This window comes from Camelus ferus, chromosome 32 (genome assembly GCF_009834535.1).
Source record: "Camelus ferus isolate YT-003-E chromosome 32, BCGSAC_Cfer_1.0, whole genome shotgun sequence".
Lineage (NCBI taxonomy): Eukaryota > Metazoa > Chordata > Mammalia > Artiodactyla > Camelidae > Camelus > Camelus ferus.
Window position 1 is genome coordinate 19,189,573 of NC_045727.1, and position 26,757 is coordinate 19,216,329.

The window sequence follows — 26,757 nt, forward strand, 5'->3', positions numbered from 1 at the left end:
ATGTTAGTTCCTTGTTCACAGCATTAGGACTTGATATTTCTATACATTTCAAAATGATCATCATGATAAGTCTAGTAGTCACCAGTCACTATAGAAAAATATTACATATTTGTTGACTATTTTCCCTATACCGTACATCATTTATTTTGTAACTACAAATGTGTACCAGCCCTGAAGTCAACCACTTTTGCACACCTATCAGCCATACATGTGTTCCTGTTTTCCCAGGCTCACCAAAAAAAAAAAAAATATGTATATATATATATATAATCAAGCTTTTAACTTTTTACTAATCTTATAGGTGAGAAGTGATATTTCAGTGTAGTTAAAAAACTTTTTTTGACAAGTAGTACAATTTCTGTGCATCCTTTACCCAGATTCTCCCAATGATAAAATCATATATAACCAGAGCACAATGATCAAAATCAGGAAAATGACATTAATACTTTAAATTATAGACCTTAGCCAGATCTCAACAGTTTTTAATGCACTCATTATTTTTGGTGTACATTTCTATGAAATTTTATCTTCAGAGTAACTATAATTTGCACTTCTTTTATGGTGAGTGAGGTGAGCATTTTCCTTGTTTAAAGATCATTTTAGCATCTTTTTTCATTAATTGTCTGTTCCTATTTTTTGTCCATTTTTATCAAATTTAGAGAGTCATTCATATATTAATGAGAATAGTCCTTTATGCACTATATATGTCATAAATATTTTCTCCCAATTTGTCAGTTGTCTTTTCACTTTGCTTATGGTGTTTTTGACATGTAAATATTAAAAGGAAATTTTATGTAGTCAAATTTACTAATCTTTTATGGCATCTGGATTTTGAGTCATAGTTAGAGGACTTTTTTTCCCCCTGCACACAAGTTATGGAGAAATTCACCCATGTATTCTTTTAATACTCGCAGTTTCATTTTTTACATTTAGATGTTCATCACTTAGGAGTTTATTCTTGTGTATTGTGTGAGGAGTGGATCCTGAGTCAAAAGAAAAAAACCGAGAAAGCATTCTTGGGAGAACTGGAGAAATCTGAATAAAGACCCTGTATTAGACAACACTATTAAATAAATGATAAATGTGCTCAGTGGTATAATGGTATTGCTCTTATGAAGGATAATGTCTTTTATGAGATCTGCAGTATTTACGGTTGATCGTTAAAATGTTTTCAATTAACTCACATGATTGAGCAAAATTATAGATACATAAGAGAAGGATTAATAAACTGTGACAAAATATTAGCAATCGATAGCAGGCATATGGGTATCTACTTTATTACTCTTGCAACTTTCCTCAAGGCTTAAAAATTTGAGAAATAAAAAGCTGGGAGGAAGTGTGCCACCGCAGGGCTTGGGTAGGCGGACGGGGACGCCGGGCCCCTTTAAGGTGGCCCCGCCCCTTACGTCCCGTCTGGGCCCCGCCTACCCGGAAATACTCGGCCGAACCCCGCGCCTCCGCCCCCCAGCCCGCCTTCTCCCCGCCCGCCCCGGCCCCGCCCTCCGCAGCGGAGAGCAGTCACGTGAGCCGGGCAGCTGCGCCCAGCTCCGCGCGGTCATGGTGGCCCCGATGTACGGCTCCCCCGGCGGCCGCCTGGCCCGGGCGCTGACGCGGGCGCTGGCGCTGGCCCTGGTGCTGGCCCTGCTGGTCGGGCTGTTCTTGAGCGGCCAGACCAGCGCGATCCAGATCCCGGGGGGCCACCGGGGGCGCGGCAGGCCCGTCCCACCCGCCTCCCGCAGCCGCTCGGTGCTCCTGGACGCCGAGACGGGCCAGCTGCGCCTGGTGGACGGCCGCCACCCTGACGCGGTGGCCTGGGCCAACCTTACCAACGCCATCCGCGAGACCGGGTAAGGGTTGGCCCGACCTCGCGCGGACCAGCCGGGGGAGGGGGTTGCGTGGGCTCCGGGCCTCGCCTCGCCCTAGGACCAGCCTCTTGTCAGTGACAGCGTCCCATCCCTGTTTCCCTGGGGGCCAGTTTCCCGCCTCTGAGCATCGCGGTTGGGTGGGGCTGATGTAGCATCCCTCAGCTCATGGGGACCAGTCCTTTGCCTTCAGCCAGAGATAACAGTAACTCTGTTCCCCTAATGATACAGTAACTCCTATCTCTACGGAGGCCAGCACTCTCCTCCTCAACGCCCATCTCACCACCACGGACCAGGGGGATGGTAATAGCTCTCCAACAGAAACTCTCACTTCGTTGATTGTAGCTCACCCCATGGGTGCCAGCCCCCCGCCTCCTTTCCACAATCAGAGCTGCAGGGCTGAGCTTGGATTCCAGGCCAGTCTGAAAACAGAGGGTCCCTAAATTTACATAGAGCCAGATAGTATCATTGCTTGGCCTCTGCTCCTTGCTTCTCTCCTCTCTCCTGGTCTAGCGGAAAGTCGATTGACCAGATACTTAGTATGGAGCCAAGTGCTCCATCCTTGGCAGTCATGATCACTACCCTTATCACTGGGACTCAGGCTGTCATTCCGATGTGTGACTCTTACCGAACTCCTCTGCCTGTCTGGGCTCTCATTTCCCCATCTGTGGCTTGAATTTTGAGGATGTGCTCTGGCTAGGAGGTTGGTAATGCCCCTCTCAGGCCTTGTGCCAGGACTTGTGCCAGGACTTATGCCCATTCATTCATCCACTCACCTAGTGTGCTTGGCCTTGGGGACACAAAGTTGAGGAGGGATCCCCATTCAGTGGGGGAGGTAGTGGCAGGCAGAAAAATCCTGGGAGTGGGGAAAAACCTGCCTCAAAGCCTTGTCATCAAGGCCCAGGCCCTGGATCCAGGCTGTGCTGGGGATCTTAGAGAACCCCATGTCCGCACAACCTCCCACCCACACCATCCCATCCTGGGCTCATCCTGGTCCTTAGAATACATTGCCCTCTCCAGCAGGCATGGCTCCTCCCGCTGCTGTCCCCATCCATTTTGCCAGCATGCACTAATTTCTGCAGGTGTTGGGGAGACACAGGACACTGGGGACACCTCCATTCAGGTGCTTTGTGGCACATGGGAGGGTGTTAGATAGTTCGGAGATTGTGAGGAGAGGATTTGCTGCAGACACAGGAGTTGTGTGGGGCTAATCTGGGAGGGCTCCCAGGAAGAAGAAGCCACAGAGTGGGCTGGCATCTATGGAGGGAACCAGAACTCTGTGGCGACGTGACTGTGACTCTGGAATCTGGTGACCCGGTCTCTGCTGAGTCACATATGTTTTTGGCCCCACTTAGCAGAGCTAAGAGAGCATGACAGTTTGTGCCTGGATGCCTAGGGGATAAGGCACAGAGGTAAGGCCCAGGAGGGGGAGGGGCTTTGGCCCCAGCAGGCCCCCACCAGGCTGTGTTGCTCTTAGTTATGGAAAACAGGTGGGAAGAGGACTCCCTTGATTTTGATGGATGGAAGGTTCTTGCTGGCTCAGCTCTGGTGCTGTGTGCCCTTGGGCAAATCACTTCACCTCTCTGGGCCTCTTTCCTCCCTTGAAGGTGAGGCACAAAGGGACACTCAGGGGGATCACAGAAAGCACCTCTGTTTATTTACTAAAGGAAGGACTGAGTAAAAGAGAAAGGAGTGGGTCTCTTCTGCCCCCATTTTCAGAGGGGGAAATGGTGGCCTGAGAAGTGAGCCCTGGCCTCTTCCACACTTCTTGCTCTCACCTCACGTTTCCAGCACCTTTTCTGTCCAGTCTGCCCCTTTCCCTCTGAGTTTGACAGCACTTAGGACTAGATTTAGGGAAAACTGTATAGGAAGCCCCTGTTTTATAAGCGAGGAAACTGAGGTCCTCAAAGACACCCTCTTGAGAACTCAGAAGTAAGATGTAAGAAAGACATCTGGAGTGTCCTGGCCCCCGAGCAGCAGAACCTCTGATCTGCGGGTGACTGTCTCAGTTTTTGGAGGGCGGAAATCATGGTTTGACTCTTCTGTTCACCTAGAATTGGGATCCCTCCTTCTTTCTGGCCCGCGGATTTCACCAGATCCCAGGATTGTCAGGATAGCTTCCCCTTCCCTCATGATCTCTCCTCTTTCAGTTGTTCCCTGACTCTGGACCGATGCTCCCCACATAGCCTAAAATATTTAGGATTTGACTCTCTGGGATGGGAGATGCCCCTAGAAGCAGCACCTGCGCCCGCCTGGCTCTGGCCTTGGTCCTGGGGAGGCCGAACTCTCCAACCTTAACTTTTACCTCCTTCTCTGACCTGATTCCCCACCTCCCGCCCCCCAAACCAGCTGTGTGACATAAATCACCTTTGAGTTGGGAGAGGAAGTAAATACTTGTAAGAGGGAGTTAAGCTATTAGGAAGCTGGGAAACAGCCCAGATCTCCCACCCAACAAGCAAAGTGGAGAAGTGCCACCCAGCTGTTTCTTTGAAAAGTCGCAAAAGTTAAACTTGCACCATCAGGAATGGGAAAGGAGTGGCAGCCACAGGTGAGGTGGTGCCTCCCACATAGTAGAGGGTGTCCAGGGCTCACTGTACACAGATGGGGGGAGGGGAACGAGGGGGAATGTGTGACCCCCTGCTCATCTCTTGTGAATGATCTGGCTTTTTCCCAAATGTGGCTTCTTCGTTAGACCTTGGAGTCATCTCAGTGGTATTAGCTGCCCTTGACATAAAATCATAGTGCGACCCATAGACTTTCCAGAAAAAAAAAAAGGAAAGATTGGAGAGACACATTCAGTGCAGCCAACTCTTTATTTTTGTCAAGAAAGTGCATTAAAAACAAACCAGAACAGTATGTATCGATTTTGGCCCATTTTTAGCTAATAAAACACCTGCTGTTTTAAAATTAAACAGGCAGGAAGAATGTGATCTCTGAATCAAGAACAAGCTAATGGGGACATTTTGCTTTAGAAACACTTGCTTGTCAGTGTTTTTTGTTTGTTTGTTTTTTTGGGGTTTTGTTTGTTTTGTTTTTGGTCAGTGGCTGGGGTAAAGTTTCTCAGAGTTGTCAGCCACCACAGCAGTGAGGGATCCCAGAAACCATTTGCTGATGGCCAAGCCTTCCCATTTTACAGATGGAGAAGCTGAGGTGGAAGAGGAAGGAGGTAAGGTATGAGGCAGGGTCTCAGGTTTAATATTAGAGAGATCTAGGTTCAGATCTCTGCCCAGACACTTACTGCAGGTGGCCGGGGACAGCTGCCTGTCTCTGTGATGAGGCTGGTCACAGCCTTGCAGGGTCATGGAAAAAAAATCATTTGGTTAGGGCCTAGGGCCGAAGGCAACAGCCTCAGAGGCTCCAGCACTGAAATCCCCTAGCTTGGAGCAAAAGCTCATAAATGGGAACCTCTCTCTTTGCAAAGTGTTCTGGGAAGACAGACAGAAGCCCACCCAGCCAGGTTTTCTGAGGAGCCAGGCAAAGTAAATAAACCCCATCCAGACCGACCTGCCCTTTGGAGTGAGGCGGCCCACGAGGAAAGGCAGGAGGTCCACTCTTGAACAAAGGCGGTGACTAATTTCACATTTGCAATACTGTCGCCTGGCTTAGGGGGGTGAGGTTGGAAAAATTGTGACCTTCCCCTCATCCTTTTTCTTTCTGTCCAGCTATAAAGAATCATGCTGCTCTTCTCTTTTAAATTTTTGAAATGTTTTTCCTTTTTTTTTTTTTTAATGGAGGTACTGGGGATTGAACCCAGGACCTCCTGCATGCTAAGCACGTGCTATACCACTGAGCTATACCCTCCCCAGTAAATTTTTGTAATTATTATAACAGGTACTTAACTTATAGTAAACAATCTAGCAGTTTGGAAAGGTGAGATGGTGTGTGGAAGGTAAATCCCTCTCATTCTCTTTCCATAAATAACCACGGTCAGCTCTTTCTTGCAGAATTTTCTGTGTATAAACAGCCCTAAGCGTACATACACGCATGTGTCTATAGGTAGGGGTGTGTGTGATGCTTCTGTATGTGGGGTTATTCTAATTCTACCATTTATTCTTCTCTGATCTTATTTTTTTAAAAACAACTTTGTGTCTGACATCTCATCAGCACAAAGCAGTCTCCCATATGGATGGATTATCGCGTCAGGCCGCTAATGGTGGATGTTTCGGGAGGGTCCAGTTTTACTCAGCTCTGGTGAAAAACACTGCTGTGATCAAGGGCCCTCATTCGCATCTCCAAAGGCTGTGTGAGCACCGGTCAGGGGATGAGTTCCTCACTGCTGCCTCAGCAACGTGGCCTTGACTCAGCCTGTTCCCCACAGAAGGAGCAGATTTTAACCGGATGCTGTCTGGTGGAAGGCCACCGACCTCTCCGTTATAACTGGGACTTGGCTTCTGAACAGCTTTTCTGGTTTTATGTAATTTGTGTACAGTCTCCCTTGATCCTCCGCTTTTTTTTTTTTTTAATTGCAAGGGGATCTAGACGCTGGGCCCTGTTTTAATTTTCTTCCCATCACCAAACCTATTGGAGCTCTCCAAACCTCCCCTCTCAGACTCGTGATGAGACAAGTATTTAGTGAGCATAAAACATGAGTTACTTTCTGGCATGCGCCATAGCAGCCCTCTGCAGTGGGAATCGCTGTGCCCATTTCACGGGCGAGGAAACTGAGGCCCAGAGAGGTTAAGCAATTTGCCTGAAGGTATGCAGTTGATAAGAGAGAGACCTGGGGATTCAGACAAAGGCTGAGGGACCCACAAGCCCAGACTCTCTTTATCCTCCACTCACCTTAAAACTTAAGATCTTTATCCTAGTCTCCTGTGTTTTGCTATCCTTATCTGTGGTTATATGTGAATCATTCCCCAGAAGTTCATGGATCCCATGTTCCTTTGATAAGAACGAGCCTCTTCACCTTCAAGGACAAAACCAGCCACCACAAAACTTAGTTAGAGGCTCAGAGCACATACTCTGTATTGTTAGTCTCAAGTCTGCCACTTACTTGCTGTGTGACCTCTGGCAAGTGGCTTCATCTCTCTGAGCCTTGGTCGCACATCTGTAAATTGGGATAATAAAATTCATAGTGTAGGGTCTTTAAGAGAATTTAGAGAGATAAATAAACATGTGATGTGCTTAGTGCTGGGGGTCATTGTTCTTTGTCGTAGGGGGCCTCATTACCAATCCCCATAGCTCTGTTTTATCCTGTGGCTCAAGTTCTTTGCTTTGGAACATTCAGGGCTCAGCTTCCTTTTATTTTCCCTTTCCTCTCTCCTCCTTTCCCCGCACCCCTCTGCAAGCTCCTACTTAAACGTCAAAGCCCAGAGCAGCTGTCACCTCTTCTGTAAAGCCTTCCTAGATTTTACTTAGTAGCAGCAGGAGGTGTACCTCCTCAGAGAACCTCCGTGGTGTGTTACTCCTTTTCTCATCATTGCAGTTACATTCATTCTTCGATCCCTTCAATGTCTGGCACCTACTAGGCCCTCAGATAGGCTTTTTTTTTTTTTTTTTTTTTTTTTTTTTTGCCACAACTATCTGATGTGAGTATTTTGATAGTCATTTCCTCTTCTGCATCTTCCCTAGGACATGGCTCTTCCTGTCCTGGAGCTCTTTGGTGGCTTTTTAGCCAGCCTCCCATGAGACAGTCCTGGCTGAGTCTGGGTCTCTCTGTCTAGTAGCCCCTTCAAGGTCTCATTACTATCTTTTGATGCCCTCATTTTCTTAATAGAAATTGCCTTCACAAGTGTTTTCCTTAGTTATAGAAATCACCTGGGTAGATATTTTTGTGTCCTTGGAGCAAGAATGAAATCCAGAACCATAAAGGAAAGATTGATAGGTTTGGCTGCACAAAACCAAAAACCTCCCTACAGCAAAGACAAAAGCAAAAATCAGTTAAAATACAGGCATTTTCAGTATTAATGACAAGTCGTGGGCTAATATGTATTATAGAGAATTCCACCAGTCAATAAGAAAAGGTTAAAAAAAACCACAGTAGAGAAAAATAAGTAAAGATCATGAACCAAAGAACTATAAATGATTGGAAGTTGACACAACATTGTAAAATGACTATTACTCAATAAAAAAATGTTAAAAAAACAAAGAACTATAAATGATCAATAAAAATAAAATATCTATAGCTTAACTAATTCAAGGACTATAACTGACATGATTGAATTTCTCAACTGTCACCATAGTAAGGATGAAAAAAATTGATAAGAATCATTTTAAGCAAGGAAGTGGGCAGCCAGGAGTTTGTACATTTTAGAAATGCAGTGTACACCCAGGCATCACCTGGGGGACCGGATAGAAATACAGGGTCTCAGGCTCTACCCTGGACTTCCTAATCAGAATCTACTTCCTAACAAGGTCTTCAAGTGACCTGGATGATCATCAGAGTTTGAGAAGTGTTGTTTCAGAGGAGGAGTGGGCACCAGCCTGTCTGGAATTGAATCATGGCTGTGCCCTTTCTTAGCTCTGTGATCTTTGAAATGTGTATCAGCTAGTATCAGGCAATGGTGCTGTGTAACAAATCACCACCAAACCCAGCAGCTTGAAACAATAACCTCACGGGTCCATGGGGCACTGAGGCAGCTCTGCTTCGTGCTACGGGTCTGCAGACCTGGTCAACAACATGTGTGTCTCATATTCTTGGGACCAGCGAGCTGGCCAGGCATATTTTTCTCGTGGCAATAGCAGGGGCACAAGAGAGCACATGGAAACATGGAAGGCCCCGCAAAGGCTCATCTCATAATTGGTACACAGTCACTTCCACCATATTCCATCCGCTGAAGCAAGTCGTATGACATGACTGAGACCAAGTCAAGGAGGTGAGGAAGGACACTTGGCCATTGGTGAGAGGGACGTAAAGTCACAGCAAAAGGCAGGGACACATGGGGAGTGGGCTGCAGCAAGGCTGCCACAGCAGGTACATGATTCCGTGCTTTAACTTCCTCCTCTTTTGTCCGATGGAGACAGTAACAGTGCCTGGCTTGTGCAGGATTGTGGGATTGTCATGAGGATTAAATGAGTTACTAGATATGGAAGTGATTAGAATAGTGCCTGGCATGGATCAAACCCTCAGTAAATATTAGCTGGTATATTGTGGGAGGTCGGGGGCAGTGGGAATGAAGCTTAGTACAGCTTTGGGGGAGGCTGTTGATTGATATTTGTTAAAATAAAAATTCCGGTGCCCTTTGACCCAGCAGTTCGTCTTTTAGGGATTTAGCCTGACACGTGCACAGAGACAGACTGACGCACATTCACGTGCACAGCAGTTGGTTGGTTTTTATGCCTGAAAACTGCAGACAGTGGCATGGCGAGCTGAGTGCCCGTTTCATGCTTGTCCCCGTGCTGACCGAGTGTCCCCTCTCCTCCCTCTGCAGGTGGGCCTTTCTGGAGCTTCACACAAATGGCCAGTACAACGACAGCCTGCAGGCCTACGCAGCGGGTGTGGTGGAGGCCGCCGTGTCCGAGGAGGTAAGGGGCGGGGGGACCTTACCTCCTGGGGGGACCCGGGACTCCCCTGCTCATCAAGTGTGTTCCCCAGGGATCTTTGGAGGGTTCTGAGATATGTGTAGAGGGGGCTCCCCTGCGCCCCCAGCCTTCCGTCTCTTTGGGGAGAAAAGGCTCACTTGTGTTTGTTAGAAATTTACACTAGGTACTCTTTGATGCATATTAAAAATACGTAACATGGGGGGAGGGGAGAGCTCAGTGGCAGAGCACGTGCTTAGCATCCACGAGGTCCTGGGTTCAAGCCCCAGTACCTCCATTTAAAATATAAATAAATACCTATACACACTAAAACACAGATGAATCTTGAAAACATAATCTTAAGTTAAAGAAGCCAGTCACAAAATGCCACATGCTGTATGATTCCTCTTATAGGAAATGTCCAGAATAAGCAAATCCATAGAGACAGAAAGGAGATTGGTGGTTACCAAGGGCTGGGTGGAAGGTGGAGGGGTGGCGGGCAGAAGAAGGGTGACTGTTAATGGGTATGGGGTTTCTTTCTGGGGCGATGAGAATGTTATGGAATTAGGCAGTGGTGAGGGTTGTGCAATTTCATGAACATACTAAAAACCACTGAATTGTACATTTTTAAGTGGTGAATTTTATAGCATGTGAATTCTATGTTAGTATAAGTGAATGAGTGAAGGACAGAGAGCTGTAGCTACCACGGATGGGGTGGTGGGTGCCTCTGGGGTAGGGGAGGCTCTCAATGTATGGGGAGGTGGTCACGCACTGGGTCAGGCCAGCGCTGTTTTGGGTACTCAGTGGAGAATGAGGCATGATTCCATCTCTCAAGGGCCTCATAGCTGGCCAGGAACCCTGGGGCAAGGCCGGCAGTGGTTCTCAAATGAGGAACCCCAGACACACACGCCAGAGGCTTCGCCCATGTTATCTCGCTAAGCTTGTGCACCAGCCCCCGGAGGGAGGCCTGACCACCCCCACTGAACAAATGATGCTGAGGCTCAGAGAAGTGAAGTAACTTACCCAGGGTCACACAGCCAGTCAGCAGAGGAGTCAGCATGCAAACCCAGCTCTGTCTGACCGGAGCCTCTGCTTCAAAGTGGTTTGTTCTGCCACCTTCCCCACTGGCCTGTGGGCTTCTGTGGGTGGGAATTGTGTCCTGTCCCCAGCTGTGTCCCCTGTATCCAGCCCAGAGCCTGATGTAGGACAGGCACTTGGGAAGTGCTTCTGGAAGTAGTGGAAGGCTGCATGGAAGAGGTGGCATTTTAATGGGGCCTCAAAAGATGAGTAGACTTTGGATGTATTTCAATGAAATGGTGATGGAGCAGGGGTCCCTAAGCTTTCAGTCTTGGGGCTATGGATGCTTCCTCACTGACGTGTGTGTTTTGGAATATCTCCAATGTGGTGGGGAGAATGAGGCTGGAAGTTACCCCTAAAACTTTATAAAGTCCAGTGAACTCTGTGCTTTGGGAAATTACAAATCTACATCATTTGGTAGGTTCAAATCTTGGCTCTTTGGTTCATTACCTGGATGACCTAGGGTAAGATACTCACCTGCCCCTGTCTTGTCTCCTCAGCTGGGAGGCAGCGATAGTGACAGTACCACTTTCCTTACGGCATAGTCGTGAGCTGTGTCTGTATAAAGAGTGCCGTTAACCTTAACTCTGGGCCACCAGCCCCTCCTCTGCAGGCGACAAGATCAGCAGACTTTCCTCCTCCTGCTGGCGTGTCAGCTGGGTGGTCTTGGCATCCTGGGCCAGGCCTGGCTGACCTTGGCAGGGCTCACTGATGACCCTGCGGTCAGCTGGCAGGGCAGCTGGGAGGCTGGCTGGTCTAGGATGGCCTCAGTCACGTGTCTGGGGTCGGCTCTCCATCATCTGGGCTGATGGGGGCGACTGGGCTCAGGGGGCCTTCCCCCCACCCCCAGCAGGCTGGCCCAGGTTGGTTCATGTGATGTCTGGGCAGGGAGGAGTGGAAGGCCTCTTGAGGGCTGGTGGGACTGGCACAGGATTCTCCTGTCAAGTTCAGTGCTGTGTCCGCAGTGCTCAGGGCAGGACGTAGTAGGTGCTCCAAAAACAGTAGTTAGTTGACTGAGTACATGTATAGATGGGGGGTCCCCAGTAACAAAGGGGGTGTAACCTAGGGCAGACTTTGAATGCTGAAGGCTTTCAGAGGAGGGAAAGATCCAGAGGCATTGGGCTCTGCTGGGGGTAAGAGCTTGCTGGGTGAGAAGGGCCTCGGGGGAGAAAAGCCCGTGTGAGCAGAGGTGCAGAGGTGGCCTCACCGGGACTGCTTGGCTGTTTGGAGACTTGGATGGGAGTGAGGAATCTGAGCCCGAGTGGGGAGCCAGTGGGGTCCTCAGGGGAGAGAGCAGCCCTGCTGCCCCGCCCCTGCCCTTGCCCACCTCGCCCGCCCCGCAGCTCATCTACATGCACTGGATGAACACGGTGGTGAATTACTGCGGCCCCTTCGAGTATGAAGTCAGTTACTGCGAGAGGCTCAAGAACTTCCTGGAGGCCAACCTGGAGTGGATGCAGGAGGAGATGGAGCTGAACAAGGACTCTGCTTACTGGCACCAGGTGGGCACCGCCCCTTGCACAGAGGGGTGGGGTGGCAGGTGGGTCTGCTTTGGGGACCTGCTGCCAGTGCAGCTGCTACTGCTCCAGCTGGCTGACCTGTTAGTTTCCCACTCTTCTTTGCCAGCCCCTTTCCCCTCCCTCCCTCCTTCATCCACCCCTCTACCTATCTATCTACCCATCTACCTATCCTTCTACTTACCCATCCTTCCATCCATCCACCCATCCACCCATCCACACATCCATCCACACATCCAGCCACCCATCCAGCCACCCATCCAGCCACCTTCCCACCCATCCACCCATCCACCCATCCACCCATCCATTCCATCTATCCATCTATGCATCTAGTTTGTCAGCTCCTTCATTCACCCACCCACAAGCCTATCCATTTTTCACCCTCTTCTTTTCATTTACCGATCTATCACCTCCCTGCCCATCTTAGCCCAGTTGTCAGTTCTTCTATCCACCCACCCTGTTGATATACCCCATTGGTTGCCTGCCCATCTCTCTGTCTATCATCTACCTGTCTGTCCATCTACCCTCCTAGTGACCTGCCCAGCCATCCCTCTGACCAGCTACCTTGCCTGCTTCATCATCTTTCTTCTGCCCAGAGTCTAGACACCTCTTAGTCTGTCCATCTGTTTGTCTATCACCTCTGCTCTGTTTCTGCTCCTTGTAAATCTCACCAGGGGCTGCCTGGTTCTCTGGGGATGATGCCCACACTCCTTAATATGGCCTCAGGACCCTCCTGCACCCTCTCCCTCCCCAGCCTCATCTCCTACTGACCTTCTTGATCCGTGCTCCAGCCTCCCTGGCCTCGTTCTGGTTCCTTGAACAAGCTGTGTTCCCTCTTGCCTGAGGGCTTTTGAATGTGCTGTTCTTTCTGCCTGGAACACTCTTCTTCCTCCCCCTCTGCCCGGCCCTCCCCCACCATTCCTCACATCGGTGTCCTCTCCCTGCACTTCTCTGTAGCACTCTAGTGAGGCCTTCAGAGTCTGTCTTCAGCTGGACTTGGGCTGCATGAGGACAAGGCAAGGACCACATCTGCTTTGTCCACTGGGATATCCCCAGTGCCTAGCACAGGGTCTGGCACATAGTAGGTGCCTTATAAGTAAAGGTTTGTTGAGTACTTACAGATGAAGGAGCGAATCCACCTTGTCCCGTTCCTACTTCATGTCCTGGCTGAACATCTGTCCTTCCCTCCGCCCTCCCATCCATCCAGGTGACTGCCTCTCTCTCTGTCCTTCTGTTGTTTAACTCAGCAGCCACCATCCATCTTTCAGCCCTGCCTGTCCATCCATCCACCCATCCGTCTATCCTTTTGTCCATCCATCTTACAGATACTTACCAGGTGCCTGGTGTATGCCCAGCGCAGGCCAAGGCCCTGTGCAGGACATGGTGATATACTCCATGGTTACAGAACAATGACAGTGACAGTGGAGGGGAGTCAGGCACATGAGACAGGTGTCCTGAGCCAGCAGCACAGCCAGTAACTAAATTCAGAACAGGGAGCAGTCAACAGTGGGTCAGAGTGGGCTGGGAGGCTTCCTGGAGGAGGTGGCTTTGAGCTGAACTCTTAAATTGGGATGATATGGGGTTGGCACAGGGCAGAGACATAGAGCTAAGTGATGGCAGGAGGGTGCTTGGCATGGAGAGTTGGGTGGTGGTTAAGGGGGGGATGTCAGGGCTGGCTGGAGCCTGGAGGGTGCACCTGGGCCTCTCTTGCTGGAGCCCCTCCCATTGCAGGAGAAGGTGTGAGCCTGGGGGAGAGGCCTCACCCTCCCTCTGCCCCCTGCCCTCTGCCCCCTCCCCCTCCCCCTAGGTGCGGCTGACCCTCCTGCAGCTGAAAGGCCTAGAGGACAGCTATGAAGGCAGTGTGATCTTTCCAACTGGGAAGTTCACCATCAAACCCTTGGGGTTCCTGTAAGTGCCACCCCCAGAGTGGACAGGGTAGGGGAAAGGGCCACACACCTTATAGTCAGACAGACCTGGGTTCCAGTACTGGCTCTGCCACTTCCTGGCTAGGTGGCCTTGGACTGGTCACCTGACCTCCCAGAGCCTCAGCTTCCTCCTCTGTATAATGGGTATGTAATAGCACTCCCAGCAGATGTGGTAACCCTCCGGCACCCTGGCCCTCCACAGCCTGTTGCAGATCTCTGGGGACCTCGAAGACTTAGAGCTGGCCCTGAATAAGACCAAGACCAAGCATGCTTTGGGCTCTGGCTCCTGCTCCGCCCTCATCAAGCTGCTGCCTGGCCAAAGTGACCTCCTGGTCGCCCATAACACCTGGCACTCCTACCAGTACATGCTGCGCATCATGAAGAAGTACTGGTTCCAGTTCAGGGAAGGGCCCCAAGGTGGGTAGATGTGGATGGATCTGTGTGTGTGTGAGCATGTATGTGGGTCCACACTGGGGACAGCACTAGGACATGTGGGCCTTGGCCCATACACACTGGGGTCACTGTAAGGCCATTCTGAGTTCATTTTATTTTTAACATGTCTATTTCCTTTTCATTTTTATCTCACAAGATGTATCAGTAAGCTACTGCTGCATAACAAATCATCCCAAATTTAAAACAACAAAGTCTTAAAACACAGCTGTATTTTTGCTCACATGTCTATAGGTCAGCTGAGTGGTTTTGTTTTTCTCAATTAAGCCTGCTGATCTTGGCCGGGCTCATGATGCTTCACTAGTCAGCTGGGGTGAGCTGGCTGACCTAGGATGGCCTCTTCTGTATGACTGGGGTTGGATATCAGCTGGGATGATGTGACAGCTGGGCTACCTGGTCTTTTATCCTCCCACAGGCTAGCTCAGTCTTGTTCATGTGACCTCTGGGCCGAGAAGTATAGAAGGCCTCTTGAGGGCTGATTGAAACTTGCACATCATTCCATTGCTGAAAATAAGTCAAATGACCAGTTCAGATTCAAGTGGTGGGGAAACAGACCCTACCATTAGATATAAGGAATGGCAGAGTCACACTGTAGATGGTGTGGATACAAGCACAGGGAGAATTACAGCCATTTTTGCAACAAACAATCAACTACACAGGAATGCACAAATGCTTTCTTTCTGTCACGTGAAAACTTTGCCACTCAGGCCCACGTACCCCATAGAACAACCCCCTCATTCCTGGCCCTGGTGTCAGCCTCAGAGGTAGCCATTGCCAAATGTTGGCAGTGCCTCCTTGGCGTGGCAACCTCATGTTGCCAGGAGGGGGAAGAAGGTGGGGAAACATCTACCCTCATTCACTGCTAATGGAAGTCTGAGCTGGCACAGCCACTTTGAAGAGGAGCCCCGCCGGCATCTAACAAAATATAGAATCTGTCACGCCCGTGATCCAGCAGCCCTCTGGCTCAGATCTGTCCCTGGAGAAACATTTCCATTTCTGCACGGGGACTGTGTACAAGGTCGTCAGCTGCAGTAGGGGTTTGGAGACAACCTAATGCCCATTAATTTAAACTTCAGTCAACTTCAGAATTGACATTTGTACAGAGAAGTGTTTGTGCACGGTGTTAAGTATACAGCTAGAGTGTTTGCATGTTGAGCACACACCTCTGTATAGCACCCAGATTGAGAAACAGCATCCCCAGCTCCCAGCAGCTTCCCTCCAGTCCCTTTCCAGGCTCCAACCCCACCCCATCATGACTCTCTCTCACCACCTGGATTAGCTTTGCCCGATTTTGAATGTTTACAAATGGAATCACGCAGCATGTACCTGTCTGCATCTGGCTTCTTTCACTCAGCATAACACCTGTGACTTTGATCCATATTGTCGTCTGTAGCTCTAGCTCTCTCATCCTCATTGCTGTGTATCCACTAACATCTTAATATCTTTTAAAAACCTACATAAGCCATACGCGTATGTTATGGAAAATCAGAAAACACAGCAAAACATACACATACAGTGAAAGTCACTGAAACACCCAAAAAGCCACAGGAGATCATTTCTGTGAACATTTGGTTATATTTTTTCCCTAGACTTTTAAAAAAAAATGTATCTCAATTTTCCATTTGTTTTAACTTATTTTTATTACACAAGTAATATGTGAACACATTGTCTCTGCCGCAAATCCCAGCAATGGAGATGAAGAAATACGCCTCCCTTAATACTCTCCTCCCAAATTCCAGACCTCTCCTAAGAGGAAAGCACTGATACCATTTTGGATCCATAGATTTTTTTTTTTTGGATGCATTTATATATGAACCTTTTAAAAAATTAATAGACTCTTTCTTAGAAAAACTTTCGGTTGACATAAATTGAGTAGACAATAGAGAGTTCCCATTTATCCCCCTTCCACTCTCCCCTGTTATTAGCATCTTGCATTAGTGTGGTTCATTATTAGAAATGATGAACCAATATTGATACATTATTAGCAACCGAAGTCCATGGTTTACATTCAAGCTCACTCTTTGTATAGTAATAGAGTTTTATGGATTTTTGACAAGTGTACAATGACATGTAGCCAGCATTAGAGCATTCTAGAGAATAGTTGCACGGCCCTAAAAAGCCTGCTTTCTTTAAAAACAAAACAAAACAAAAACATAAGTCAGATCATGCTGTGGGGACTGTCTGCGTCTGGCTCCTCTTTCTCCACAGCTGGCCTTGGTGAGTTTACTATATACCATGTGCAGCCCACCTTTTAACAGCTGGTTGTGAAATCGTCACTAGTCCCCAGTGGAGGATTTGAGCCATTTCCAGGTCTTTGCTGTTTCAAACAGTGCTACAGCAAACAAGTGGGCCCCCAGAGGTGTTTCCTAGTGGCACTGCTGGGTTAAAAATGGGTGTAATTAAAATTTTAGTCTCTAGATAGGTACAGCCAAATTGCCTCCAAAGATGGTTGGGCCAGTTTACACTTCCACTGCCATTCTGTGAATATGCTGACTTTCCCCACGGCTTTGCCAGCACTAGGTATTATGGTTCATTTTAATTTTTTGCCATTCCAATGGATGATAAATGACATCCCAAACTCAGGGTTTTTTTTTGTATTCACTTTATTGATGGATAATCAATTTAGAGTGTATATTTTGATAATTTATAGAGTGTATAATCTGATGGGTTTGGACCAACATGCAGTCATGTAACCACCATTTGATAAACATATGAACATTTCCATCACCCTAGAAAGCTCCCTGTGACCTTTGCAATTAGTCTCCACCCCTCTCTCCCCAGGCAACCCTGCTTCTGATTTCTTTCCCATGAGGTCATTTTGGCCTGTTCCAGAACCTCATCTAAACCTGCCCTAATTAAAGCACTTTTCTGGTTGTCGTTTTAATTTTAATTTACTTTGTTGAGGTGAAATTCACATGCGTGACATAAAAGTAACCATTTTAAAGTGAACGATTCAGTGGCATTTAGTACATTCACCGTTTCCTGCAACCGCCACCTCTCTCTAGTTTCAAAACATTTTCTTCTCCCCAAAAGGAAACTCTGTAGCCATTGAATAATCACTCCCCCTTTTCCTCCTCCTCCCAGCCCCTGGCAAGCTCTAATCTACTTTCAGTCTCTGTAGATGTGCCTGTTCTGGACATGCTGTAAAGATGGAATCGTACTGGCTTGTTTCATTCAGCATCATGTTTTCAAGGCATCTCCCTGTTGTAGCCAGTGTCAACACTTCATTCTTTTTTATGGCTGCCTAATAGTCCACTCTATGGAGATGCTGCGGTTTGTTTATCCATTCATCTATTGTTGGGCATTTGGATTCTTTCTTTTTGTCTCCCACACTGATTTTTAATAATTATAACAAATTAGGTAATATGTGTTCACTGTAGAAAGTTAGAAAATCTAGTGGAACACAAAGAAGGAATACAGATCTCTTGTAACCCACCATCCCCACTGCCCCTGAAGAAACACCATTGCTATGGGTTGTTTTCCCTTCCAGTTCCGTTATGACTTTGCCCCTTTTACTTTTATTTATTCGTTGGTTATACAGGAATGGCTCTTTCAGCCTATCCCCTCCAGGGGCCCTCATCCCTACCCTTGAGCCCCTTGTACCTGAAGCCCATCCCTTGACAAGTGCTGGTGTGGTTACATGGTACCCTTGATTGTAGGCCCTTCTGTGGACCTGCTGTTGTACTAGGAGCCCTTTACCTCCATGATCTTGAAAATTAAATCCTTACAGCTGCCTTGTGTGGAGTGAAGGATTATTATTCCCATTTTGCAGATAAGGAAACTGAGGCTTGGAAAGGCTAAGTAACTTGCCATAAACTGAACAGTTGATAAGATACTGACCTCGGATTCTCCCTGGGTCTCCCCCCTTCAAAGCTTGTGCTCCCGTATGGTCCCGCCATGTCACTTCTGGGTGTACATCCAAAGGAAATGAACTCTTGAGGAGGAATCTGCACTCCCATGTTCATGGCCATATTCACAGTAGCTGAGATACAGAAACAACCTCAGTGTCCATCAACAGGTGAATGGATAAAGAAAATGTTGCACACCCACACATACACACATACACATACCATGGAATATTACTCAGCTGTTAATTAAAAAAGAAGGAAATCCTGCCACTTGCGACAACAGAGATGAACCTGCAGGACATTATGCTCAGTGAAATAAGTCAGAGGAAAACAAATTACTGTATGATCTCACTTATATGTGGAATCTAAAAAAGTTGAACTTAGAAGCAGAGAGTAGAAAGGTGGTTGCTGGGGGCTGTGGGGGACGGGGAGATGGGGAGAGGTTGGTCGGACAGTATGAGCCTCCAATTTCAGGACAAAAAGGTTCTGGACTCTGAAGCACAGCGTGGTGACTCTAGTTAAGCTCACTGCATGGTGTACTTGAAATCTGCCAAGAGAGTAAAACTGTTCTCACCACACACACCAAAAGGGTAGCTGTACAAAGTGTTGGACAGGTAAACTAGCTTGATTGTGGTCATCCTTTCACAATGTCTACAACTATCCCCAAACACCGCAGTGTGCGCCTTAAACACAGACAATTTTTGTCAATTATACTTCGGTAAAGCAGGGTAAAAAAAATCTCCCCCAAAACAAAGTCCATGCTCTCAGACCTCTGGGTATTTGCTGTCTGAGTTATCTTTTTAACAATAGATTTTTGCAGTTAAAAAAAGGTAAACAAAAAAATTAAATGTATGTATGTACAAAAAAATTAAATGTGTGTATGTATTTGCCGCTAGCTTTTACATGCATACACACACACACACACATCAAATGGCCTGGTTTGCTAACTGTCAGAAAGGACGGAGTGGGGGCTTCCTCTGAAGCCCGCTGCTCTTCCTAGAGACTCTCAAGACTCGTTAGGTAGGGGTGTGGGGGTCCCCATATGGGCTTGTCTGATCAGCACCGCCTGCCCCCAACCGGGCTCACTCTCCCCCACAGAGTCTACCCCGGCTCCCGGCAACAGGGTCATCTTTTCCTCCTATCCTGGTACCATCTTCTCCTGTGATGACTTCTACATCCTAGGCAGCGGGCTGGTGAGTCATTCTCTAGTGTAACCTTTCTCCTGGGGCCAGCTTCTCACCCAGCAGGTAGACTCAGCTGCCACACCCCTCCTCCAGGGCTGACGCTGTTCTCCACCAGGGGGCGCTTGTAAAATGTAGAGCCGGCGCCGCACTCCCCCCCCCCCCCCCCTCGGCCGGGCCTCCAAACCCTGCAGCCGGCCTGGGACACTGCACTGTAATGCAACTGCTCATAAATCTCCAGCCTCAGGGCCCTTTTGAAATATCCTTGACCTCAGTGATTTCATCTGGTGGTTAGGATTTAGGACGTCATCCTTCTCCCCACTATGACTCTGCTCTTTCTGGTTCTGCTTTCCAGAAAACCCCCTCTAAACCTGGCCAGGCTTTCGGAATAAATGTTGCTTACAATGTGTTGTTTTTATCGGTTGTCCTGGCAGGGTTTCAAACTCTCTTAGAAATCTGTTCCTGGCACCACCATCTGCCGGGGCAATCAGGGCTGGGAACGTCAGGGCAACAATGCAGGGGAGGAAAAAACATCACTTAAAATAAAAAAAAAAACCACCCCTAGATGCAGAAGACACCAATTCTCGGGGAGGGGAAAGGAAGGGCCTTTTTTTTTTTTCTATTTCCTTTTGAGAGGAGCGTGGGAATTCGTCTGCTTAAACGTGGGAAAAAGCATGAGAGGGGCCAGGCAGTGGGTGAGGAGACCCCCCTCCCTGCAGCCCGCGGTGGGGAAAATGGGAGTGAAGCCTGGGGAGGGACAGATGAAGTGGTTTAATCCAGTTACCTGAAAAGTGTCCGGGCAGGAAATATACTTTCCACTGGGATTCATAACTGTTTTTGTGCCACAGACTCCTGTGGTGGTCCGGGGAGCTGGGAACCCCTTCTTGGAATGATGCCTTCAAATGCATAAACCAACATACAGGATTATAAAGGAAACCAGTTATATTGACATGCATTTATCGAAATATTATATAAGTACACTTCTAATGTAATATACAAGCACACCTCATTTTAATGCACTTCACAAATCATGGTGATTTTCACGTATTGAAGGTTTTCTAACAACCCTGCATTGGGCAAGTCTATCAGCGTCATTTTTCCAATAGCATTTGCTCATTTCACGTCTCCGTGTCACATTTTGGTAATTCTCACAGTATTTCAAGCTTTTTAAAATGACGATTATATTTTTATCGTGATCTGTGATAAGCGATCTTTGATGTGACTATTGTAATCGGGTATTTTTAAAATTAAGGTATGTACATTTTTAGACATAATGCTATTTTTTTTAGACATAACGCTATTGCACACTTAATAGAATACAGTACAGCGGAAACAACTTTTTTTTTTTTTGGAAACAACTTTTATATGCACTGGGAAACCAAAGGTCCATGTGACTTGCTTTCTTGTGATATTTGCTGTATTGCAGCGGTCCCGAAGAGAACCTACAATATCGTGGAGGTCTGCTATACGTGCTGCTTTATTAGCACATTAAATAACAAACTGCGATTGCAGGGGGGCTACCTGCCGTAGTTTAGAAGTACGAGGAGCGTAAACAACATTTTGAGATGTGTGCAACCCTGTTGTGTGGTGGGAAAATGTCTGTGGTTTCTGTTGGTGATGGTCTCAGGTACCGCTGATGCCACTGTGGTGTGTCCCCTGCATGAACAGTGCCCTCGACCCTCCCGCAGGTGACACTGGAGACCACCATCGGTAACAGGAACCCAGCCCTGTGGAAGTACGTGCAGCCCAAGGGCTCTGTGCTGGAGTGGATGCGCAATGTCGTGGCCAACCGCCTGGCCCCAGACGGGGACACCTGGGCCAATATCTTTAAGAGGTTCAACAGCGGCACGTGAGTGGGCTCCTGGCACTGGGGCCTGCCCACCCGACCTTCCCGCTGCTCCCCTGGGGGACCTGATGTGGCGCCGGGGCCACACCCCACACCTCTGCAGAGTCCTTTCCTTGCATCCGCAGGGAGCCAGGCACGGGGAAAGAAAAGGAGTTGTCCCTCTCTCCTAGGCTCCTCCACTCAGGGAAGGGCTCCCAGAGGAAGGACAGGAATAAACGTAGAACTTGAGCGCTCTGGGGACAGTGGGAGGGCTGTCAGAAGAGGTAGACATGAGTGGATGGAGGCCGTGTGGGCCAGGGACACAGACTGAATAGTGCAGAATCTTAGAACGTTCGGCAGAAGAATTGACCTTTGTTGCAAAAAGCACTAGGGAGCCGTGGACTCCTCTAGAGCAGGCAGACAGCAGGATGAGAGAAGAGTTTGAGGATGCCTGGTCAAGCCACAGTGTCTGAGTGACAGTTGGAGGGCTGGGCACTCCCAGACCACCCCGGCCCCGTGATTCCTGGCCATGCCTGGCACTAGGGGCAGGGTTGGGGGGTGGGTTGTGGCCGTGGCCTCAGGGTCTGTTCAGTCCCCGGTCCTTGTGCACGGCAGGTACAACAACCAGTGGATGATCGTGGACTACAAGGCATTTGTGCCCGGCGGGCCCAGTCCTGGGAGAAGGGTGCTCACCGTCCTGGAACAGATCCCGTGAGTACCCGGAAAGGGGCAGGGCGCTCCGGCGGAGGGAATTGCTCAGGCAGAGCCCCAGAGGCCTGCTGCAATGTGTGCGGGAAGGGGCCAACCTCAGGGAGGCGAGGCTGGAGGAGAAGGCAGTCCGTGACTGGGGCTAAAGATTCAGGACATAATCTACCCCCAGGCAGTGGGGAGCCATGTCGGGTCCTTGAGCAGGGCAGTGCCCACAGGAGCCTCTTTTCTCACCACTCCTGCCCTGTCTGTCTTGTTGGTCGCAGGGGCATGGTGGTGGTGGCCGACAAGACCTTGGAACTGTACCAGAAGACCTACTGGGCCAGCTACAACATCCCGTAAGTCTCCCTTTCTGGTATCTTGCCCCATCTTTTGGTCGGCTCTCCATACTGGGGAGGGGTCCCTCCCAGGTGATTCTGGAAACCCACAAAGCAAAGAAACCCACCCCAACCCTTTCTTCACCAGGACAGTTTTGGGGTACAGCTATGGGGTCGGCATTGGTATGGCTTCCCAGGCTGCACCCACTCAGGTGCCAACCCTGTGGTGGCTCCCCGGCGAAGCTACTTTGGGCTGCACACCCATCACCTCTTGACCCTCACTGCACTTCACCTGGGTTATCTCACTTGATCTGCATGACCACTGTGTTGGGTAGCTATGGCCCCTGCTCCCATTTCACAGATGATGAAACTGAGGCCCCGAGAAAGTGCCTAATTTTCCCAAAGTTCCATAGCTGGTCAGCAGTGAAGTCAGGATTTGAACCCACGTCTCTTGGACCCCAGAGCCCTGGCTTGGCCGTCCCACCAAGCCACCCCCTCTACACAAACAAAAGACATGATTATTGCTCTCCTGACTGTCTGGGTGGTTGGTGTTAATGTTCTGGCATGGCTGCTCCCTTCACCTCCCTGGCCATGGCCAGGTGAGGTCAGTGAGGGTCGTGAGTGACCCTCCTGGTCCCCAACAGGTCCTTTGAGTCTGTGTTCAATGCCAGCGGGCTGCCTGCCCTTGTGGCCCAGTACGGGGACTGGTTCTCCTACGATGGGAGCCCCCGGGCGCAGATCTTCCGGCGGAACCAGTCGCTGGTACACGACCTGGACTCCATGATCCGGCTTATGAGGTGCGTGGGGGACCATGAGCCCAGGGTCCTGTGGAGCTTTATGTATTGATACCCATTTCAACCTCACAAACAAGCCCAGGGGCCGGCGGGGGGCGGTGAAATGTGGAGCAGCCGGTACAGCGGCACCCAGGTAGCGCTCAGCCCTCTTGCCCTCCTCGTGTTATAGGTAAGGATGCTGGGCAGCTGTGCAGCGACCGCCCCTGCTGGGCTCCGTGCTTGGTACTGGGAAACGGGCACAAAACATGCCCCTTGCCCCATCCTCGGGGAGCACCCTGCCCGTGGGGGATGCAGAAATCCATCACGTATTCATGCTGGTGTGGATGTGTAACTAGGACCGTCCAGGCTCCAGGCGATGCTATAAAAGGACAAAGCGGGGTCTCCAGCCTGGCTTGGGATGGGGGCCCAGAGGGATTCCTGGAGGGACAGCTGAGCGGAGGAGGCCTGAGTGATGGGTGTGGGGTGACTAGGTGAAGGGGGGTGACGGAAGCCCAGGTGGTGGGAGGGAGCCGGGCACACTGAAAGCAGGTGGCTGGGTTAGGGTTGGGGGGCTGTGGCCATGAGGGGTCTGGCCTCCCTGCCCAGCACTGATATTTCCTCCCCTTCCGCATCCAGGTACAATGACTTCCTGCATGACCCCCTGTCACTGTGCAAAGCTTGCAGTCCCAAGGCCAACGGGGAGAACGCCATCTCGGCCCGCTCCGACCTCAACCCAGCCAACGGCTCCTACCCCTTCCAGGCCCTGCACCAGCGCTCCCACGGGGGCATCGATGTGAAGGTGCCGGGCCTGGGGCTGTGGGTGGGGTCAAAGCTGGGGGCTGGGCATCAGTGCCGCTCAGGTTGGGACAGCTTAACCACCTGCCTTCCCCCCACCCCTAGGTGACGAACACGGCACTGGCCAAGGCCTTGCGCCTCCTGGCGGCCAGTGGCCCCACGTGGGACCAGCTGCCCCCGTTCCAGTGGAGCACCTCGCCCTTCAGCCGCCTGCTGCACATGGGCCAGCCCGACCTCTGGAAGTTCTCGCCCATCGAGGTCTGGTGGGACTGAGGCTCCTTCTCTGCTCTGCTGCCTTCCGCCCGTGCTGACCCCAGCAGGGCCACCCCACCGGCTGCCACCCTGAACTCCTGCCTGCCTGCCTCCCTGAGTGGGCACTGCCCCCTGCTGTGCTGTGCCCAGATCTGGGACCTGGGTCAGCCAGACCAGGTTTATTCTCATCTAGGTGGCCTCCTGGGTGGGGCGTGGAACCTGATGGAGCCCAAGACTGACTCCTTCCACATTTCCCTCTCCATCTGCGTATCTCTCTCTCTCTCCCCCTACCTCTCTCTGTGTGTCTCTGTCTCTCTGCTCTCCCTGCCCTGCTTTCTCTTTCATTCTGGGGCTGCATCATCATGCTGCCCCTTCCCGAGGGCCAGAGAGGAGTCCTGGGATCAGGTTCTGGGGCCCCCAGTGGGGCAGGCAGGAGGGGCCTGTTCCTGTCCCTACGTCCCTACCTCCCAACATCCTTCTGGCTAGAGACTCTGGAGCTTTGGGGGTTTCAGCCCCGCCCCAGACCTGGGCGTGGCCTCAGGTTGGCATCTCTCCTCCCAGCCCCCAGCTCCGCCCACTCTGCTCCTTCTGGAAGCAGCTCCCGTTTCTCCTCCTGGACAGCTTCCTTGAGGACAGGAAACAAACAAAAACCAAAGTCCCTGGCAACTTGTGGCCAGAGGGGCCTGAGTGTCCTCTCTCCAGGGGCAGGCAGGAGTGTCAGCCCCTCCAGCCCCAAGCCCGGGCCTGCCCCTGGCCTCAGGGCAGTGTCCTCCGGTCCCCTATGGTAGGAATGAGATCGCAGGCTGTGCCCCAATTAAACAAGAGAGGCCGTGGCCCCTGTGCTGTGCTTTTTGGGGCAGTGGGGACGGCTGGGTGAGCGCCTTTTCTCAGGTTTGGGTTCTGCACCATTCACCCATGTATCCTCCATCCTCCTGCCCATCCTTCTGTCTGTCTAGCATCATCCATCTGCCAAGCCACCCACCCCTTGTCCATCTGCCCAGTCATCTATCCATCTATCCATCCATTTCCAATCATCCGTCCGTCCGTCATCCATCCACTCATCCATCTACCCATTCCTCCATCTGTTCATGTCTGTCAGACCATCCATTTACCATATGTTTATTGAACACCTGCTTCTGGGTCCTGTTGTAGGGCCCTGTTAACCACCAAGACCTTCCCATGTCCTACTGGGGGGTATAGGTCAACACAACACAGAACCCCTCCCCCTCTGATCTTACCCAGAGCCTACAGTGGAATCAAGACTTGCTCAATGCTATGTGCTTGGAGAGAGGAAATCACACAGCCCTGGAGCCAAGGGCCTGGGTTCGAATCCTGTCTCCACTTCTTACTAGCTGTGGGACTTAACCTCTCTGAGCTTCTGTTACCTCATCTGTGAGATGGGTGAATAATGTGAACAGCACTTCCCTGTGTGTGGGGGCGGCGGGGGCGGTGGTAAGGATTTGCTGTACTGGTGGCTGTGACGTAGCCCATACAGGGGCTTACACAACGTTCATTCTTTGGCAACAATTTATCGAACACTAAGTGCACGCCAGGCATGGTTATAAGGTCCTGTGGATACCTTATAACAACAGGTACCCCCCCCCAAATCCCTGCTCTTGTGATGTTTACATTGGGTGGTAGACAGTACAGAAAATAAACTTACAGTGTGTAAGATGCTGGTAACTGCTCTGGAGAAAATAAAGCACGGTTGAGGTTTGAGGTTGAGTTTCCTGTTTCTCACTGCTGCTTTACAACTCCTGTTACCTGGGATTCGACAACTTGAGATTCTAAAAACTAACTTTTCTGCCAGTACATTTCCCAGCTCCCTAGAGGGTCTTGTCTTTCCTGGAGTCTCTTGAGCTCCCAACAGCCCTGTTAGGTGGGAGAGGCCGAGATATTCACGTCAGAGCCAGGATGGGGGCCCAGGTCTGCACTCTCTCGTGGGACGCAGCGCTCCCTCCCCATCTCCTCCTGACAGCGGCGCCAGCCCCAGTGGGACAGTGGTCACCCCACCTGCTGTGTGCCAGTCAAGGGATCTTCCCAGCCACTCCTGAGGCTGAAGCTTCTGTGACACCCATTTGGCAGATGAGCACTTAGAGGCTCAGGCTGGTGGTGGAATTTAAACATGTCTCGTCTGTTCCCCTAAAATGATTTCTGGTCCCTCTTTCTGCTTTCCAGGAGTTGAGGGTGGATGTGGAGCTAGGGCGACTGAACAGAGTATGAGGGATCGTGCAGACGGTCCTCCACTGGAGCTGCAGCTGATCCGGGAAAGGCAGAAGCCACCTTTGCAGGGGCAGCTAGAAAGGCAGTTTCCTTCAGCCCCTGTGCGCTGGGAGTTTCCCACAATCCTGTTTCAAGACGCCACCGCAGGACCATCTATGGCTTCTGCTCTCCCCTGCAGGACAAGGCTCTGGCCAGTTGGTCCCGCCTCGCTTCTTCGGGGGATTTTGTGCCTGACTCAGGCGGGATTGTGGAAACCGAAAGCAATCTTATTCTGGGTAGGTCTTCCAGAACTGAGTGCAATTTTAAACCCTCTATATGCCCTGGGAACAATTGTGGGGCTAGAAGGCCGATAATTTCCTGTCCCTGCGTGCCCTTTCTTGGTGCCCTGTCTCCTGGTTTTTTTTTTAAGTACACCTGCTGTCCCTCCTGGCTGGAAATCAGTATGTGGGCTTTTTGCTGGGGTGGGTTTTCCCTGAAATCTCCCAGCACCTGCTCTTTATAGAAGTGTTTGGGGCGCTCTGCCAGCCTGTGTGGATCTGTGTGGTG

At 50.1% G+C, this 26,757-nt stretch overlaps 1 protein-coding gene across 1 annotated transcript; it reads left to right on the plus strand.

The window, feature by feature from the left end:
• The first annotated feature begins 1,507 nt into the window (after positions 1-1,507).
• On the plus strand, positions 1,508-25,707 carry PLBD2 (phospholipase B domain containing 2). Its single transcript, XM_032472087.1, has 12 exons — positions 1,508-1,847; positions 9,233-9,326; positions 11,741-11,899; positions 13,722-13,822; positions 14,042-14,256; positions 19,236-19,330; positions 21,007-21,167; positions 21,759-21,854; positions 22,118-22,189; positions 22,813-22,965; positions 23,578-23,740; positions 23,842-25,707. The coding sequence occupies exons 1-12, from the start codon at positions 1,558-1,560 to the stop codon at positions 24,007-24,009; spliced, it is 1,767 nt and encodes a 588-aa protein (XP_032327978.1). The 5' UTR covers positions 1,508-1,557; the 3' UTR covers positions 24,010-25,707.
• Positions 25,708-26,757: the final 1,050 nt, after the last annotated feature.

Coding starts and splice junctions, on each gene's coding strand:
- PLBD2 (XM_032472087.1), top strand. CDS start 1,558: ATGGTGGCCCCGATGTACGGCTCCCCCGGCGGCCGCCTGGCCCGGGCG. Junction 14,257..19,235: donor GTTCAGGGAAGGGCCCCAAG/GTGGGTAGATGT, acceptor TCTCCCCCACAG/AGTCTACCCCGGCTCCCGGC. Junction 22,966..23,577: donor TCCATGATCCGGCTTATGAG/GTGCGTGGGGGA, acceptor TTCCGCATCCAG/GTACAATGACTTCCTGCATG.